General features: G+C 37.3%; 1 protein-coding gene across 2 annotated transcripts in view; it reads left to right on the top strand.

Annotated features, from left to right (window-relative positions):
* Nucleotides 1–14,610, top strand: part of CWF19L2 (CWF19 like cell cycle control factor 2) — a 153,038-nt gene that overhangs the window by 11,605 nt on the left and 126,823 nt on the right. For both annotated transcript variants that reach the window (XM_020885503.2, XM_020885502.2), the window contains exon 4: nt 14,272–14,382. In XM_020885503.2, coding sequence (XP_020741162.2) covers nt 14,272–14,382 — 111 coding nt within the window. The remainder of the gene's footprint in view (nt 1–14,271; nt 14,383–14,610) is intronic.

Raw genomic sequence — 14,610 nt, 5'->3', positions numbered from 1 at the left:
TGTTCTTTTTGAAAATTGTTTTGCTACTCTAGGATATTTGCGTTTTTAAAGTAAATTTTAGAATCACTTATTATTTTCAACAAAAGTGGCTACTGATGTTTTGATTGGAATTGTTTTGCATCAATAGATTGGTTTTGAGAGTTAATATCTTAAAATAGAGAGGCATGCAACTCATCATGCATACGATATATCTCTCCATCTTTTAAAGTTTTTTAAAGTTCCTCTCACAGTGTTCTGATATTTTCAGTGTAGAGGTCTTACTATCATCTTTTGCTATATTTTTATATTTTATTTTCTTGGGGTGCTGTTGGAAATGGAATTAAAAATAAATTTTATTTTTCTTGTATTTGCAGCTAGTATGTATCTTTACAATAGATTTTTGTATATTTGCCTGTATCTTGTCACCTTCCTAAATTCACAAGTACTAGTGTTAGCTTCTTTTGGTTGATTTCTTAGTATATGATTATGTTATGTGTGAATAAAGACACCTTTTTTTCTTTTCAATCTCTATGCCTTTTACCTCATTTGTTAATTTTTTATTTTATTTCACTAGCTAGGACTTCAGCATAGTGTTCAGTAGAAGTAATGAGACTGGACCTCCTTACCTGTTCCTTAAGTGGAAAGTATCTTTCACCTGAAAGCATGATATTAGCTGTGGGCTTTTCATGTATGCCCTTTTAGATTGAGTAAATTCCCCTCTATTTTTATTTTTTTCCCTGAGAGTTGGTGTATTGAATAAGCATTGGATTTTGTCAAATACCTTTTACACATCTGTTAATCTAATCATATGATTTTTCTCTTTTATTCTGTTGAAAGTGAAAGTGAAGCCACTCAGTTGTGTCCGACTCTTTGTGACCCCATAAACTATAGCTCACCAAGCTCCTCTGTCCATGGGATTCTCCAGACAAGAATACTGTAGTGGGTTGCCATTTCCTTCTCCAGGGGATCTTCCCAACCCAGGGATCGAACCCTGGTCTCCCACATTGCAGGCAGACGCTTTACCCTCTGAGCCACCAGGGAAGCCACATGAAGAATTACATTGGTTAATGTTTTAATGTTCTAGGGAGCTGAATTCCTGGGATAAACCCTGTTTGGTCATTTTTCTTTATAAAATATTTTATTTATATTTATTTACATATGAATTTTACTGAATATGTTTTTTTTTATGATTTGATTTGCCCACAGTTGGTTGAGAAGTTTTGCATCAGTGTTTATGAAGGATATTGGGTTTTAGTGTTAAGGGTAATGCTGGCCTCACATATGAATTAGGAAATATTCCCTCTTGTGTTTGTAGAAAAGTTTGTGTTAAGATTGGTGTGGTTTCTTCCTTAAATGATTGTTAGAGCTTACTAGTCAGACTGTTTGTGCCTAGCATTCTGTTTGTGGGATGCTTAAAGTGCAAATTTAATTCTGTTAATATCTGTATTAAATGTTTTCCTTTTATTCTTGAGTTATGGTAATTTGGATTTGCAAGGATTTGTTTATGTCATCTAAATTGTTGAATTTATGTCCCCTCCTTCATTCCTGATTTTAGCTATTTCTATTTTTTCTTTGTTTCCTTGGTCAGTATAGTTTTAGGTTTATCAATTTTATTAATCTTTTTTTTTCAAAGAATTGACCTTTAGGTTCATTGATTTTCTGCTTGTGTACATTCTGTTGATTTCCATTGTCTTTATTATTTCTTTTCTATTTTATATTTTGTGTTATTTTTTATTTATTTTTTTTTTCCATTTATTTATTTATTTATTTATTTTTTCCATTTATTTTTATTAGTTGGAGGCTAATTACTTTACAACATTGCAGTGGTTTTTGTCATACATTGAAATGAATTAGCCATGGATTTACATGTATTCCCCATCCCGGTCCCCCCTCCCACCTCCCTCTCCACCCCATCCCTCTGGGTCTTCCCAGTGCACCAGGCCCAAGCACTTGTCTCATGCAGCCAACCTGGGCTGGTGATCTGTTTCACCCTAGATAATATACATGTTTCGATGCTGTTCTCTTGAAACATCCCCCCCTTGCCTTCTCCCACAGAGTCCACAAGTCTGTTCTATACATCTGAGTCTCTTTTTCTGTTTTGCATATAGGGTTATCGTTACCATCTTTCTAAATTCCATATATATGTGTTAGTATACTGTTATGGTCTTTATCTTTCTGGCTTACTTCGCTCTGTATAATGGGCTCCAGTTTCATCCATCTCATTAGAACTGATTCAAATGAATTCTTTTTAATGGCTGAGTAATATTCCATGGTATATATGTACCACAGCTTCCGCATCCATTCGTCTGCTGATGGGCATCTAGGTTGCTTCCATGTCCTGGCTATTATAAACAGTGCTGCGATGAACATTGGGGTGCACGTGTCTCTTTCAGATCTGGTCTCCTCAGTGTGTATGCCTAGAAGTGGTATTGCTGGGTCATATGGCAGTTCTATTTTCAGCTTTTTAAGAAATCTCCACACTGTTTTCCATAGTGGCTGTACTAATTTGCATTCCCACCAACAGTGTAAGAGGGTTCCCTTTCTCCACACCTTCTCCAGCATTTATTGCTTGTAGACTTTTGGATAGCAGCCATCCTGACTGGCGTGTAATGGTACCTCATTGTGGTTTTGATTTGCATTTCTCTGATAATGAGTGATGTTGAGCATCTTTTCATGTGCTTTTTAGCCATCTGTATGTCTTCCTTGGAGAAATGTCTGTTTAGTTCTTTGGCCCATTTTTTGATTTGGTCAATTATTTTTCTGGAGTTGAGCTGGAGGAGTTGCTTGTATATTTTTGAGATTAATCCTCTGTCTGTTGCTTCATTTGCTATTATTTTCTCCCAGTCTGAGGGCTGTCTTTTCACCTTGCGTATAGTTTCCTTTGTTGTGCAAAAGCTTTTAAGTTTCATTAGGTCCCATTTGTTTATTTTTGCTTTTATTTCCAATATTCTGGGAGGTGGGTCATAGAGGATCCTGCTGTGATTTATGTTGGAGAGTGTTTTGCCTATGTTCTCCTCTAGGAGTTTTATAGTTTCTGGTCTTATGTTTAGATCTTTAATCCATTTTGAGTTTATTTTTGTGTATGGTGTTAGAAAGTGTTCTAGTTTCATTCTTTTACAGGTGGTTGACCAGTTTTCCCAGCACCACTTGTTAAAGAGGTTGTCTTTTTTCCATTGTATATCCTTGCCTCCTTTGTCGAAGATAAGGTGACCATAGGTTCGTGGATTTATCTCTGGGCTTTCTATTCTGTTCCATTGATCTATATTTCTGTCTTTGTGCCAGTACCATACTGTCTTGATGACTGTGGCTTTGTAGTAGAGTCTGAAGTCAGGCAGGTTGATTTCTCCAGTTCATTCTTCTTTCTCAAGGTTACTTTGGCTATTCGAGGTTTTTTGTATTTCCATACAAATTGTGAGATTATTTGTTCTAGTTCTGTGAAAAATACCGTTGGTAGTTTGATAGGGATTGCATTGAATCTATAGATTGCTTTGGGTAGTATAGCCATTTTGACAGTATTGATTCTTCCAATCCATGAACACGGTATATTTCTCCATCTGTTTGTGTCCTCTTTGATTTCTTTCATCAGTGTTTTATAGTTTTCTATGTATAGGTCTTTTGTTTCTTTAGGTAGATATACTCCTAAGTATTTTATTCTTTTTGTTGCAGTGGTGAATGGTATCGTTTCCTTAATTTCTCTTTCTGTTTTCTCATTGTTAGTGTATAGGAATGCAAGAGATTTCTGTGTGTTAATTTTATATCCTGAAACTTTACTATATTCATGGATTAGCTCTAGTAATTTTCTGGTAGAGTCTTTAGGGTTTTCTATGTAGAGGATCATGTCATCTGCAAACAGTGAGAGTTTCACTTCTTCTTTTCCTATCTGGATTCCTTTTACTTCTTTTTCTGCCCTGATTTCTGTGGCCAACACTTCCAAAACTATGTTGAATAGTAGTGGTGAGAGTGGGCACCCTTGTCTTGTTTCTGATTTCAGGGGAAATGCTTTCAATTTTTCACCATTGAGGGTGATGCTTGCTGTGGGTTTGTCATATATAGCTTTTATTATGTTGAGGTATGTTCCTTCTATTCCTGCTTTCTGGAGAGTTTTAATCATAAATGGATGTTGAATTTTGTCAAAGGCTTTTTCTGCATCTATTGAGATAATCATATGGTTTTTATCTTTCAATTTGTTAATGTGGTGTATTACATTGATTGATCTGCAGATATTAAAGAATCCTTGCATTCCTGGGATAAAGCCCACTTGGTCATGGTGTATGATTTTTTTAATATGTTGTTGGATTCTGTTTGCTAGAATTTTGTTAAGGATTTTTGCATCTATGTTCATCAGTGATATTGGCCTGTAGTTTTCTTTTTTTGTGGCATCTTTGTCTGGTTTTGGAATTAGGTGATGGTGGCCTCATAGAATGTGTTTGGAAGTTTACCTTCTTCTGCAATTTTCTGGAAGAGTTTGAGTAAGATGGGTGTTAGCTCTTCTCTAAATTTTTGGTAGAATTCAGCTGTGAAGCCATCTGGTCCTGGACTTTTGTTTGCTGGAAGATTTCTGATTACAGTTTCAATTTCCTTGCTTGTGATGGGTTTGTTAAGATCTTCTATTTCTTCCTGGTTCAGTTTTGGAAAGTTATACTTCTCTAAGAACTTGTCCATTTCTTCCAAGTTGTCCATTTTATTGGCATAGAGCTGCTGGTAGTAGTCTCTTATGATCCTTTGTATTTCAGTGTTGTCTGTTGTGATCTCTCCATTTTCGTTTCTAATTTTGTTAATTTAGTTCTTCTCCCTTTGTTTCTTAATGAGTCTTGCTAATGGTTTGTCAATTTTGTTTATTTTTTCAAAAAACCAGGTTTTAGCTTTGTTGATTTTTGCTATGGTCTCTTTAGTTTCTTTTGCATTTATTTCTGCCCTAATTTTTAAGATTTCTTTCCTTCTACTAACCCTGGGGTTCTTCATTTCTTCCTACTCTAGTTGCTTTAGGTGTAGAGTTAGGTTATTTATTTGACTTTTTTTCTTGTTTCTTGAAGTAGGCCTGTAAGCTATGAATCTTCCCCCTTAGCACTGCTTTTACAGTGTCCCATAGGTTTTGGGTTGTTGTGTTTTCATTTTCATTCATTTCGATGCATATTTTGATTTCTTCTATGATTTGTTGGTTATTCAGAAGCGTGTTGTTTAGCCTCCATATGTTTGAATTTTTAATAATTTTTTTCCTGTAATTGAGATCTAATCTTACTGCACTGTGGTCAGAAAAGATGACTGGAATGATTTCAATGTTTTGGAATTTACCAAGACTAGATTTATGGCCCAGGATGTGATCTATTCTGGAGAAGGTTCCGTGTGCACTTGAGAAAAAGGTGAAGTTGATTGTTTTGGGGTGAAACGTCCTATAGATGTCAATTAGGTCTAGCTGGTCCATTGTGTCCTTTAAAGTTTGTGTTTCCTTGTTCATTTTCTGTTTAGTTGATCTATCCATAGTTGTGAGTGGGGTATTAAAGTCTCCTACTATTATTGTGTTACTATTAATTTCCTCTTTCATACTCATTAGCGTTTGCCTTACATATTGCGGTGCTCCTATGTTGGGTGCATATATATTTATAATTGTTATTTCTTCTTCTTGGATTGATCCTTTGATCATTATGTAGTGTCCATCTTTGTCTCTTTTCACAGCCTTTATTTGAAAGTCTATTTTATCTGATATGAGTATTGCGACTCCTGCTTTCTTTTGGTCTCCGTTTGCGTGGAATATTTTTTTCCAGCCCTTCACTTTCAGTCTGTATGTGTCCCTTGTTTTGAGGTGGGTCTCTTGTAGACAGCATATATAGGGGTCTTGCTTTTGTATCCATTCAGCCAGCCTTTGTCTTTTGGTTGGGGTATTCACCCCATTTACATTTAAGGTAATTATTGATAGGTATGGTCCTGTTGCCATTTATTTTGTTGTTTGGGGTTCACGTTTATACCACCTTTCTGTGTTTCCTCTCTAGAGAAGATCCTTTAGTATTTGTTGAAGAGCTGGTTTGGTGGTGCTGAATTCTCTCAGCCTTTGCTTGCCTGTAAAGCTTTTGAGTTCTCCTTCATATCTGAATGAGATCCTTGCTGGGTAGAGTAATCTAGGTTGTAGGTTATTCTCTTTCATTACTTTAAGTATGTCCTGCCATTCCCTTCTGGCCTGAAGGGTTTCTATTGATAGATCAGCTGTTATCCTTATGGGAATCCCTTTGTGTGTTATTTGTTGTTTCTCCCTTGCTGCTTTTAATATTTGTTCTTTGTGTTTGATCTTTGTTAATTTGATTAATATGTGTCTTGGGGTGTTTCGCCTTGGGTTTATCCTGTTTGGGACTCTCTGGGTTTCTTGGACTTGGGTGGCTATTTCCTTCCCCATTTTAGGGAAGTTTTCAGCTATTATCTCCTCGAGTAACTTCTCATGGTCTTTCTTTTTGTCTTCTTCTTCTGGGACTCCTATGATTCGAATGTTGGGGTGTTTCACATTTTCCCAGAGGTCCCTGAGGTTATCCTCATTTCTTTTGATTCTTTTTTCTTTTTTCCTCTCTGCTTCATTTATTTCCACCATTTTATCTTCTAACTCACTTATCCTATCTTCTGTCTCTGTTATTCTACTCATGGCTCCCTCCAGAGTGTTTTTGATCTCATTTATTTCATTATTAATTTTTAATTGACTTTTTAAATTTTCTTCTAGGTCCTTGTTAAACATTTCTTGCATCTTCTCAATCTTTGTCTCCAGGCTATTTATTTGTAACTCCATTTTGTTTTCAAGATTTTGGATCATTTTTATTATCATTATTCTAAATTCTTTTTCAGGTAGATTCCCTATTTCCTCCTCTTTTGTTTGACTTGGTGGGCTTTTTTCATGTTCCTTTACCTGTTGGGTATTTCTCTGCCTTTTCATCTTGTTTAGATTGCTGTGTCTGGAGTGGGCTTTCTGTATTCTTGTGGTCTGTGGTTCCTTTTTATTGTGGAGGTTTCACCCAGTGAGTGGGGTTAGACGATTGGTTTGTCAAGGTTTCCTGGTTAGGGAAGCTTGTGTCAGCGTTCTGGTGCGTGGAATTGGATTTCTTCTCTCTGGAGTGCAATGGAGTGTCCAGTAATGAGTTTTGCGATGGGTCTATGTGTTAGGTGTGACTTTGGACAGCCTGTATGTTGACACTCAGGTCTGTGTTCCTGCGTTGCTAAAGAACTTGCGTGGTATGTCTTGTACTGGAGCTTATTGGCTCTTGGGTGGTGGCTGGTTTTGGTGTAGGTATGGAGGCTTTTGGATGGTCTCTTATTCCTTAATGTTCTGTGTAGTCAGGAGTTTTCTGGTTTTCTCAGGTTTTGGGCTTAAGTCTCCTGCCTCTCAATTTCAGTTTTATTCTTCCAATAGTCTCAAGACTTCTCCAACTATACAGCACTGATAATAAAACTTCTAGGTTAATGGTGAAAAGACTCTCCACCGTGAGAGACAACCAGAGAGGTTCACAGAGTTACATGAAGAATAGGAGAGGGAGGAAGGAGATAGATGTGAGCAGGAGGAGAAAAGGGGGACTCAAGAGGAGAGAGACAGATCTACGCAGTTATCTGTTCCCAAAGTGTTCTCCGTAGCCCAGATGCCCACAAAGATTCACAGAGTTGGATTGGGAAGGGAAGGGAAAAGGAGGAAATAGAGGTGTTCTGAGGTAGAAAACAGAGTTAAAAGTGGGAGAGTAATCATCACACTCCTGAATAGAAATTGGAACTGAATATTGGATTATTAAATGTCCAAAATTTATATCACATACTGAAAAACAAAGATTACAAATCTAGTGTAGAGGTTAGACTCTTTGAAATACAATATTTAAAAACAAAAACAAAGACACAAAAAAATTTTAGAAATGTATATGAAGTTTGGTTCAAAAATAGGGTTTCTCTCTCTCTCTCGGCAAGGTTATAGTGAAATGAAAATGAAAATTAAGGAATAATAGAGGAGTATTAGAGGACTTTAAAAGGAAATAGGAGAGAAAAACAAGAAAAAGAAAAAAAAAGAAAAACGTTTTTTTCCCTAATTAAAAAAATCTTAAAAATATATGAAAATGAAAGTTGAGGAGTAATGGGGGAGTAATAGGGAATTTTAAAAGAAAATAAAAGAGAAAAAATAAGAAAGAAAAAAAATTCTTTTTTTTTTTTAAATTAAAAAAATATATATACATATATATCTAGGAATTTCTCTGGAGTTGTTGCGGTCAGTGTAGGTTCAGTTCAATTTTAGATAGCTCCTCTTTCCAGCTTACACTTCTCAATACCTATAGGCCCCTTCTGGTGTAGTCGGTGTTACCTTCAGGGATTTCAATCTGTTTCACCGGTCCTTTCTGAAGCGGTTCCCTTTGTTTATTTGGCTTCTGTTTGCCGTCTCTTTGGTGTCTAATTTCCGCCCTGACACAGGCGGGCGGAGGTGATCTCTTATTTAGGTTCTCTAGTTCAGTTCAGTCCTGCTACGGGGAGGGCGGGGCGCTGCAGACAGATACCTCTCTGTGTGGATAGCGCTCACCGTGTTCCGGCCACACTGGCTTTGCCCTGCTCATGGGTGTCTGTGCTTTCGCCGTCTACACTGCTCAGGCTCCCGGCTGCTCTATGTGGAGCGGGCCCTGCGTTGAGTGCGGTTCCAGTTTTCGGGTTCTCCACAAAAGCGCGGATTCGGTTGCACCTGCGTTTTGTGCCTTCCCCGGTTGCACCTGCGTTTTGTGCCTTCCCGGCCTGAGCGGTTCAGGCAGCCAGAGGCTTGGGCGTACTCTTCCGGGTGTGGCACGCCTTTTCCCTCCGCGTCGAGCGGCCCAGGCAGCCAGAGGCTTGGGCGCAATCTCCCCGGGTACGGTGCGCTTTTTCCCTCCGCGGCCCCAGCGTGCGCCGCCATTCGGGTCTCAGGAAGTCTATATTTTGTGTTTAATTTCCTTTTCTTCTAACTTCCTGAAGTGGGTACATAGGTCTTTCATTCTAAACCTTTCTTGTTTTCTAATTGAGTATTTATAATCTACAAATTTTTCTCCTAGCACTGGTTTATCTCCATGTAACTGATTTTTATATTTTCATTGTCATCCATTTCAAAATATTTTCTAATTAACTTTGTTACTTTTTAAACTTACAGACTATATATGAATTTATGGATTTAACCAGGAATTTGTGGATTTAACCCTTTTTGTTTTTGTTTCTGGCTTCAAATTTAATTCAGTTGTCATAAAACATACTGTGTATAATTTAGTTTTTTAAAAAACTTATGAGGCTGAGTTTATGGCTTAGCCTATGCTCTATCTTGGTGAAAATTTCTTGTGTAATTGAAATGTATGTATATTCAGGTGTTGTTGATAGTTGTGGTGGTCTGTGAATGTCAACTTGGGAGAAAGTTTATAGTGTAAAATCTCTGTCTTATGAATTTGTCTTTTTCTTCTTCTGGTTTTGTCAGTTTTACCTCATGTATTTTGCAGTCTTGTTAGGTACATACACATTTAGGATAGTTATATCTTGTTGATGAGTTGATGATTACAGTATCATGAAATGTTCCTCTATTTCTGGTAATATTCTTTTTTAAGGCCTACTTCTGTCTTATGTTAATAAAGCCTTTTTAGTTTTGTTACTATTTTTGCTTTCATGGTGTATCTTTAAAAAAATTTTTTTAGTTTTAATGTATCTTTATTTTATGTTGAAAGTGTATTTCTTGTGGACAGTCTATATAAAGGCTTGGCCTTTTTATTTAGCTTATCAATTTCATCCTTTTAAATTAGAGAATTTTCTCCACTATCTAATATGATAGTCACATTGAGTTTTAAATTTTTAGTCAAAATTTATTGAAGTTATCAGGTTGAAAGATCATTTCTTTAGTCTCACTAGCCAGATTTTTTTGTATTCATAGACACATATGGCTAGATTCGTGGCTACCATATTGGGTGGTTTAGATATAGAAAGATCCTATTAGATACTACTTAGATTATTTATGTTTAATATAATTATAGATATGTTTGAGTTTCTCTTCTTGCCAGTCTGTTTTCTATTTGTCGCATTTGTTTTTATTCCTTTTTCTCTTCTTTCTCCTAGCTTCATTTGGTTAGTTGGTTTTTTTTTTAGCATTCTTATTTATTTTTTTTACACAGTCCATGGAATTCTACAGGTCAGAATACTGGACTGGGTAGTCAGCTGTTGCCTTCTCCAGGGGATCTTCCAACCCAGGGATTGAATCCATATCTCCTGCCTTGCAGGCAGATTCTTTACCAGCTGAGCCATGAGGCTTTTTTTTTTTTTTTCCAGTTTTTCTCTAGGTTTCTTTTCCAGTCTTTTTTAATTCTAGTTTTGTGGTTTCTCTGCTGATCTTCTGGTGGTTTGTGAGCTCTGGAGATCTCTCTGCTTATGTGTGTGTGCTCAGTTGTATCTGACTCTTTGCAACTCCAGGGACTGTAGCTCATCAGGCTTCTCTGTCTGTGGAATTTTCCAGGTACGAATACTGGAGCAGGTTGCCATTTCTTACCTCAGGGAATCTTCCCGACCTAGGGATTGAACCTGCATCTCTTGCATCTCCGGCATCGGCAGGCAGATTCTTTACCATTGCGCTGCTGGAAATAGCACAGCTGTTCCTTGCATGGTAGTCACTCTGATAACTGTTTCCTACATGGATTTATTCTGTGTATCCCTGTGGACTCGCATTCTAAACACGTTCAGTTTGTTATTGAGTTAAAGACTACCGGGGTCTCATATACTTTCCTGGAACTCTTTCTCTGTGTAGGTTCCTTTTCATGGATACCCTGTCTCCATCATCATGAAGTTAAAATTCTATTTCTTTGGCTCAGTGAGATTGTCATACTGTGCTTGCTTTACCTCTCCTTGTGCCTTTGTCTGGAAAGTGCCAGCAGGCAAGAACCAGTAGAGTGTAATTGTGACACTCACTGTTTCTCTTTTCTCAGTCCTGCACAACTGAGAGTCAGTGTCTAGAAACAGTTGTTTCTTATATTTTCTCCTTTTATTTTCATTTCTGTATATTTTTAATCTGATGTGGCATTTATTTTTTCATGACCAATGCAGAAGTCCTCAAGTACCTCAAGACATATACATATTTATATATATATACACACACACACATTATATGTAAAACCTATAGTTTACATGTATAAATTTTATGTCTTTTATATACATATATAACATATATGTATATAAATATGTATATTTTCCTTGGTGGCACTTTTCTGTCTTGGTTCTGTCTTTAGGTTTTGACTGTTAGATGGGAAGAGGAGTGTGGTTACTTATGATGCTACACATGAGAAGATTCCTGGGACCTCTCTTAGGTCAAGAGTCACATGGGTAGTTTATAAATTCTTCAAGGTAAGATGGAGGATTGAAATTAAAATCAGCAAGAGAACTTAGGTCATGTTGTGAGGGGAGGGGAACATAAATCATGCTGAAGTGGTGAGGTGAGTGAATAATAGTGAAAATTAGCAACAAAATCAGTACAAATGAAGTGGAGGTAGGAGAGCTATACAGAATGGACCATGTGTCGTTGTTGTATAAAGGAGTGAGAGTGTCCACTGTGTCACAGAGGCGTCTTTCTTTCAGTGCCTGATATTTAATGCTGGGACGCAGGCTGCTGCCTGAAGTCTCTACCCTGAGTTGTTGGAAGAGTCAGTTCAGCTAATTGTAATGCACATTTATTGAATGCTTACTTTTTGCCAGATACTTTCATATACTTGGGAAATAGAAGCACATAGAGTTTGGACTTTTGGGGAACTCATTATTTAATTAAGTAGCCACATCCTTCCAGTGTGTAATCTCATGATGCCGTGGCATGTCAGGGTATTAGGGAAGAAGGATTTCATGTGCAGGCTTACTGAGGAAGTGATGCCTGAGTTGAGATTTAAAGAGTGAGCAAGAAGCAGCCTCGCACATGGAGGTGTGTGTGCACAAGGACTTGTGGGAGCAGAGGTGTGGGAGTAAGAGGGAGCGTGGTGTAAAGTGTGTGTGTGTGTGTGTGTGTGTGTGTGTGTGTGAATTTAACTCTAAGGGACTTAGCAGTGTTAGGTTATAAAACAAAAGAGGTGAAACTGTACTGGTTGATAGGATTTTGTAAACCATGAAGTTTGATTTATGCAATAGTAGGTGTATCATCAAATTACATTCACTTGTATTTATTAGAGAACTTCAGAATAGCCATTGGTTAATATAAAATATATAGAATGTAAAGGTAGTTAACTTTTCTTTTACAAAAAGGAAATCAGGTAGTTTAATGGTAGTATGGCCTTCTGGGACCCAGGCTTCTAGTTTTGTCACTCTGTTGTCTTTAAAAAGTGCCTCTTAGATTACATAACAGTAGAGAGGATTCCCTCTTTTTCTTAACTTCCAGAAAGTCCTACACAGTACTTTATTTCCACTTTATTGGAGACTTGATTAAGCCTTTACTTTCCAGGAAGGGAGGCACATTATATCTTCAAATAAAATTGAATCTATTGGTCGGAAAGAAGAGGAGTAAAAATAGTCCTTATGACAGGTAGTCAGAGAAGAGTAGTACTGTGGTCAGATGTGCCCTTTGCATTGCTCTAAATGTATTTAGAGTGGGAGTTGGAGAATGAAAGGGAGCAGGAAAGACAGGGGCTATGGAGGCTAATTTGGTTTTTCCAGATGAGAAATAAGCAGGTCTGATCTAGGGCTGTTGCTTTAAGGATGAAGAGGAAAGAGTATATATTAGTTGGAACTATTGGTTGTAGGTAACAGAAACGAAATTTAAATTGGTTTCAGTTCACTTCAGTTGCTCAGTTGTGTCCTACTCTTCACAACCCCATGGACTGCAGTTCACCAGGCTTCCCTGTCCATCACCAACTCCTGGAGTTTGCTCAAACTCAAGTCCATCGAGTTGGTGATGTCATCCAACTGTCTCATCCTCTGTCGTCCCCTTCTCCTCCTGCCTTCAGTCTTTCCCAGAATCAGGGTCTTTTCCAATGAGTCAGCTCTTTGCATCAGGTGGCTAAAGTATTGGAGCTTCAGCTTCAGCATCTGTCCTTCCAATGAATATTCAGGACTGATTTCCTTCAGGATGGACTGGTTGGATCTCCTTGCAGTCCACGGGACTCTCAAGAGTCTTCTCCAACACCACAGTTCAAAAGCATCAATTCTTTGGCACTCAGCTTTCTTTATAGTCCAACTCTCACATCCACACATGACTACTGGAAAAACTATAGCTATGACTAGATGGACCTTTGTTGGTAAAGTAGTGTCTCTGCTTTTGAGTATGCTATCTAGGTTGGTCATAACTTTTCTTCTAAGGAGCAAGCATCTTTTAATTTCATGGCTGCAGTTACCATCTGCAGTGATTTTGGAGCCCAAGAAAATAAAGTCTGTCACTGTTTCCATTTTTTCTCCATCTATTTTCCATGAAGTGATGGGACCAGATGCCATGATCTTAGTTTTTTGAATGTTGAGTTTTAAGCTAACTTTTTCACTCTCCTCTTTCATCACTATTAGAGTATAAAAGTCTCATAGGACATATAGCAATGCAGCTGAGTTTTAGGAATACCTGGAACTAGAGTCACGAATGCTTTCATGAGTCTTCTTGCTATTTTCCTTTTCTTCCCCTCTTTGTTCTGTTTTTGTTTTTCTTGATACTGATAAATTTTTACTGAATTCTGTGCCTCATGATAGAAATGGTCTCTGCCAGTGTCTTTCCAGTTCTCCTTAGTTATAGAGTAAACCATTTTAGATTTCTGGAGAGTGACTAAGATTGAAATTGGTTGGTTTATGTAATAACCTCTGAAACAATCTGCTCTGGCCAGGGATGGAGGTGGATCCCATGATAATCATTTGGTGTTCACTGTATGGTATAGTTTGGAAATCTTTTGGAAATACAGTAGTATGTTTAGATGGCAGGGGCAAGATGATCCTGAAACTTCTGACTTGGGTAAGTGGGTGGGTAGTGATGCCAGGATGCTTAATTCAAATATATAGGAAGAAGGACAAGTATTGTAGAAGTAGATGCTGGGTTTACTTTTTGTTCTTACTGAGTTCAACATGGCATTTAAATATTGTAGGCAGTTATTTAAATCATTGAAACTTTGGGTATATAAATTAGAAAGGTGTCAGTATAATTGGTGGTATTTTAAGCCATGAGAATGGATTTAATTCCCCAAGAGGAATATTTACAGATTAAAAAGTATAGTGGGCAAAGACTGGAAACCCAAATAAGGTTGATATTTTAGGGATGAGAAAAAAATGAAAGAGTGCAACCACACAGAGTTTTTATATGAAAGTATGTAAATTTAAGAATTTTACTTATATGCTAAATATTCTTAGAGCTCTGAAGATGAGTGGGTTGAGGCTGTTCCCTCCCAGACTCCTGGCAAGGAGAAGGCCTGGAAGATTAAAGATGAAAAGTTAGAAAAAGAAGATAATCAGATTATTCAGGTAAGCCACCTGATTTTAAACAAGTGTGAACTTACAAGAGTAGATGAATGTTAAAATGAAAGATGCGTGTAATTTCTTCAGTAGAAAAATTAGACTTTGTAAACAACATAACTTTTACAAGTAATTTGGCAATAATGCAATCTGCTGAGCCTTTGAACTTTGTTTCTTCTCCTGTTGGAAAGTTAGCATTTATCCCTGTTCTAGTCTCTCAGGGTTTTCTGCTTCTGA

Source organism: Odocoileus virginianus, chromosome 10, assembly GCF_023699985.2.
Source record: "Odocoileus virginianus isolate 20LAN1187 ecotype Illinois chromosome 10, Ovbor_1.2, whole genome shotgun sequence".
In the NCBI taxonomy this organism is placed as follows: Eukaryota; Metazoa; Chordata; class Mammalia; order Artiodactyla; family Cervidae; genus Odocoileus; species Odocoileus virginianus.
Note: the sequence above shows the minus strand (reverse complement) of the source record. Positions and strands in the feature narration are given on the sequence as shown.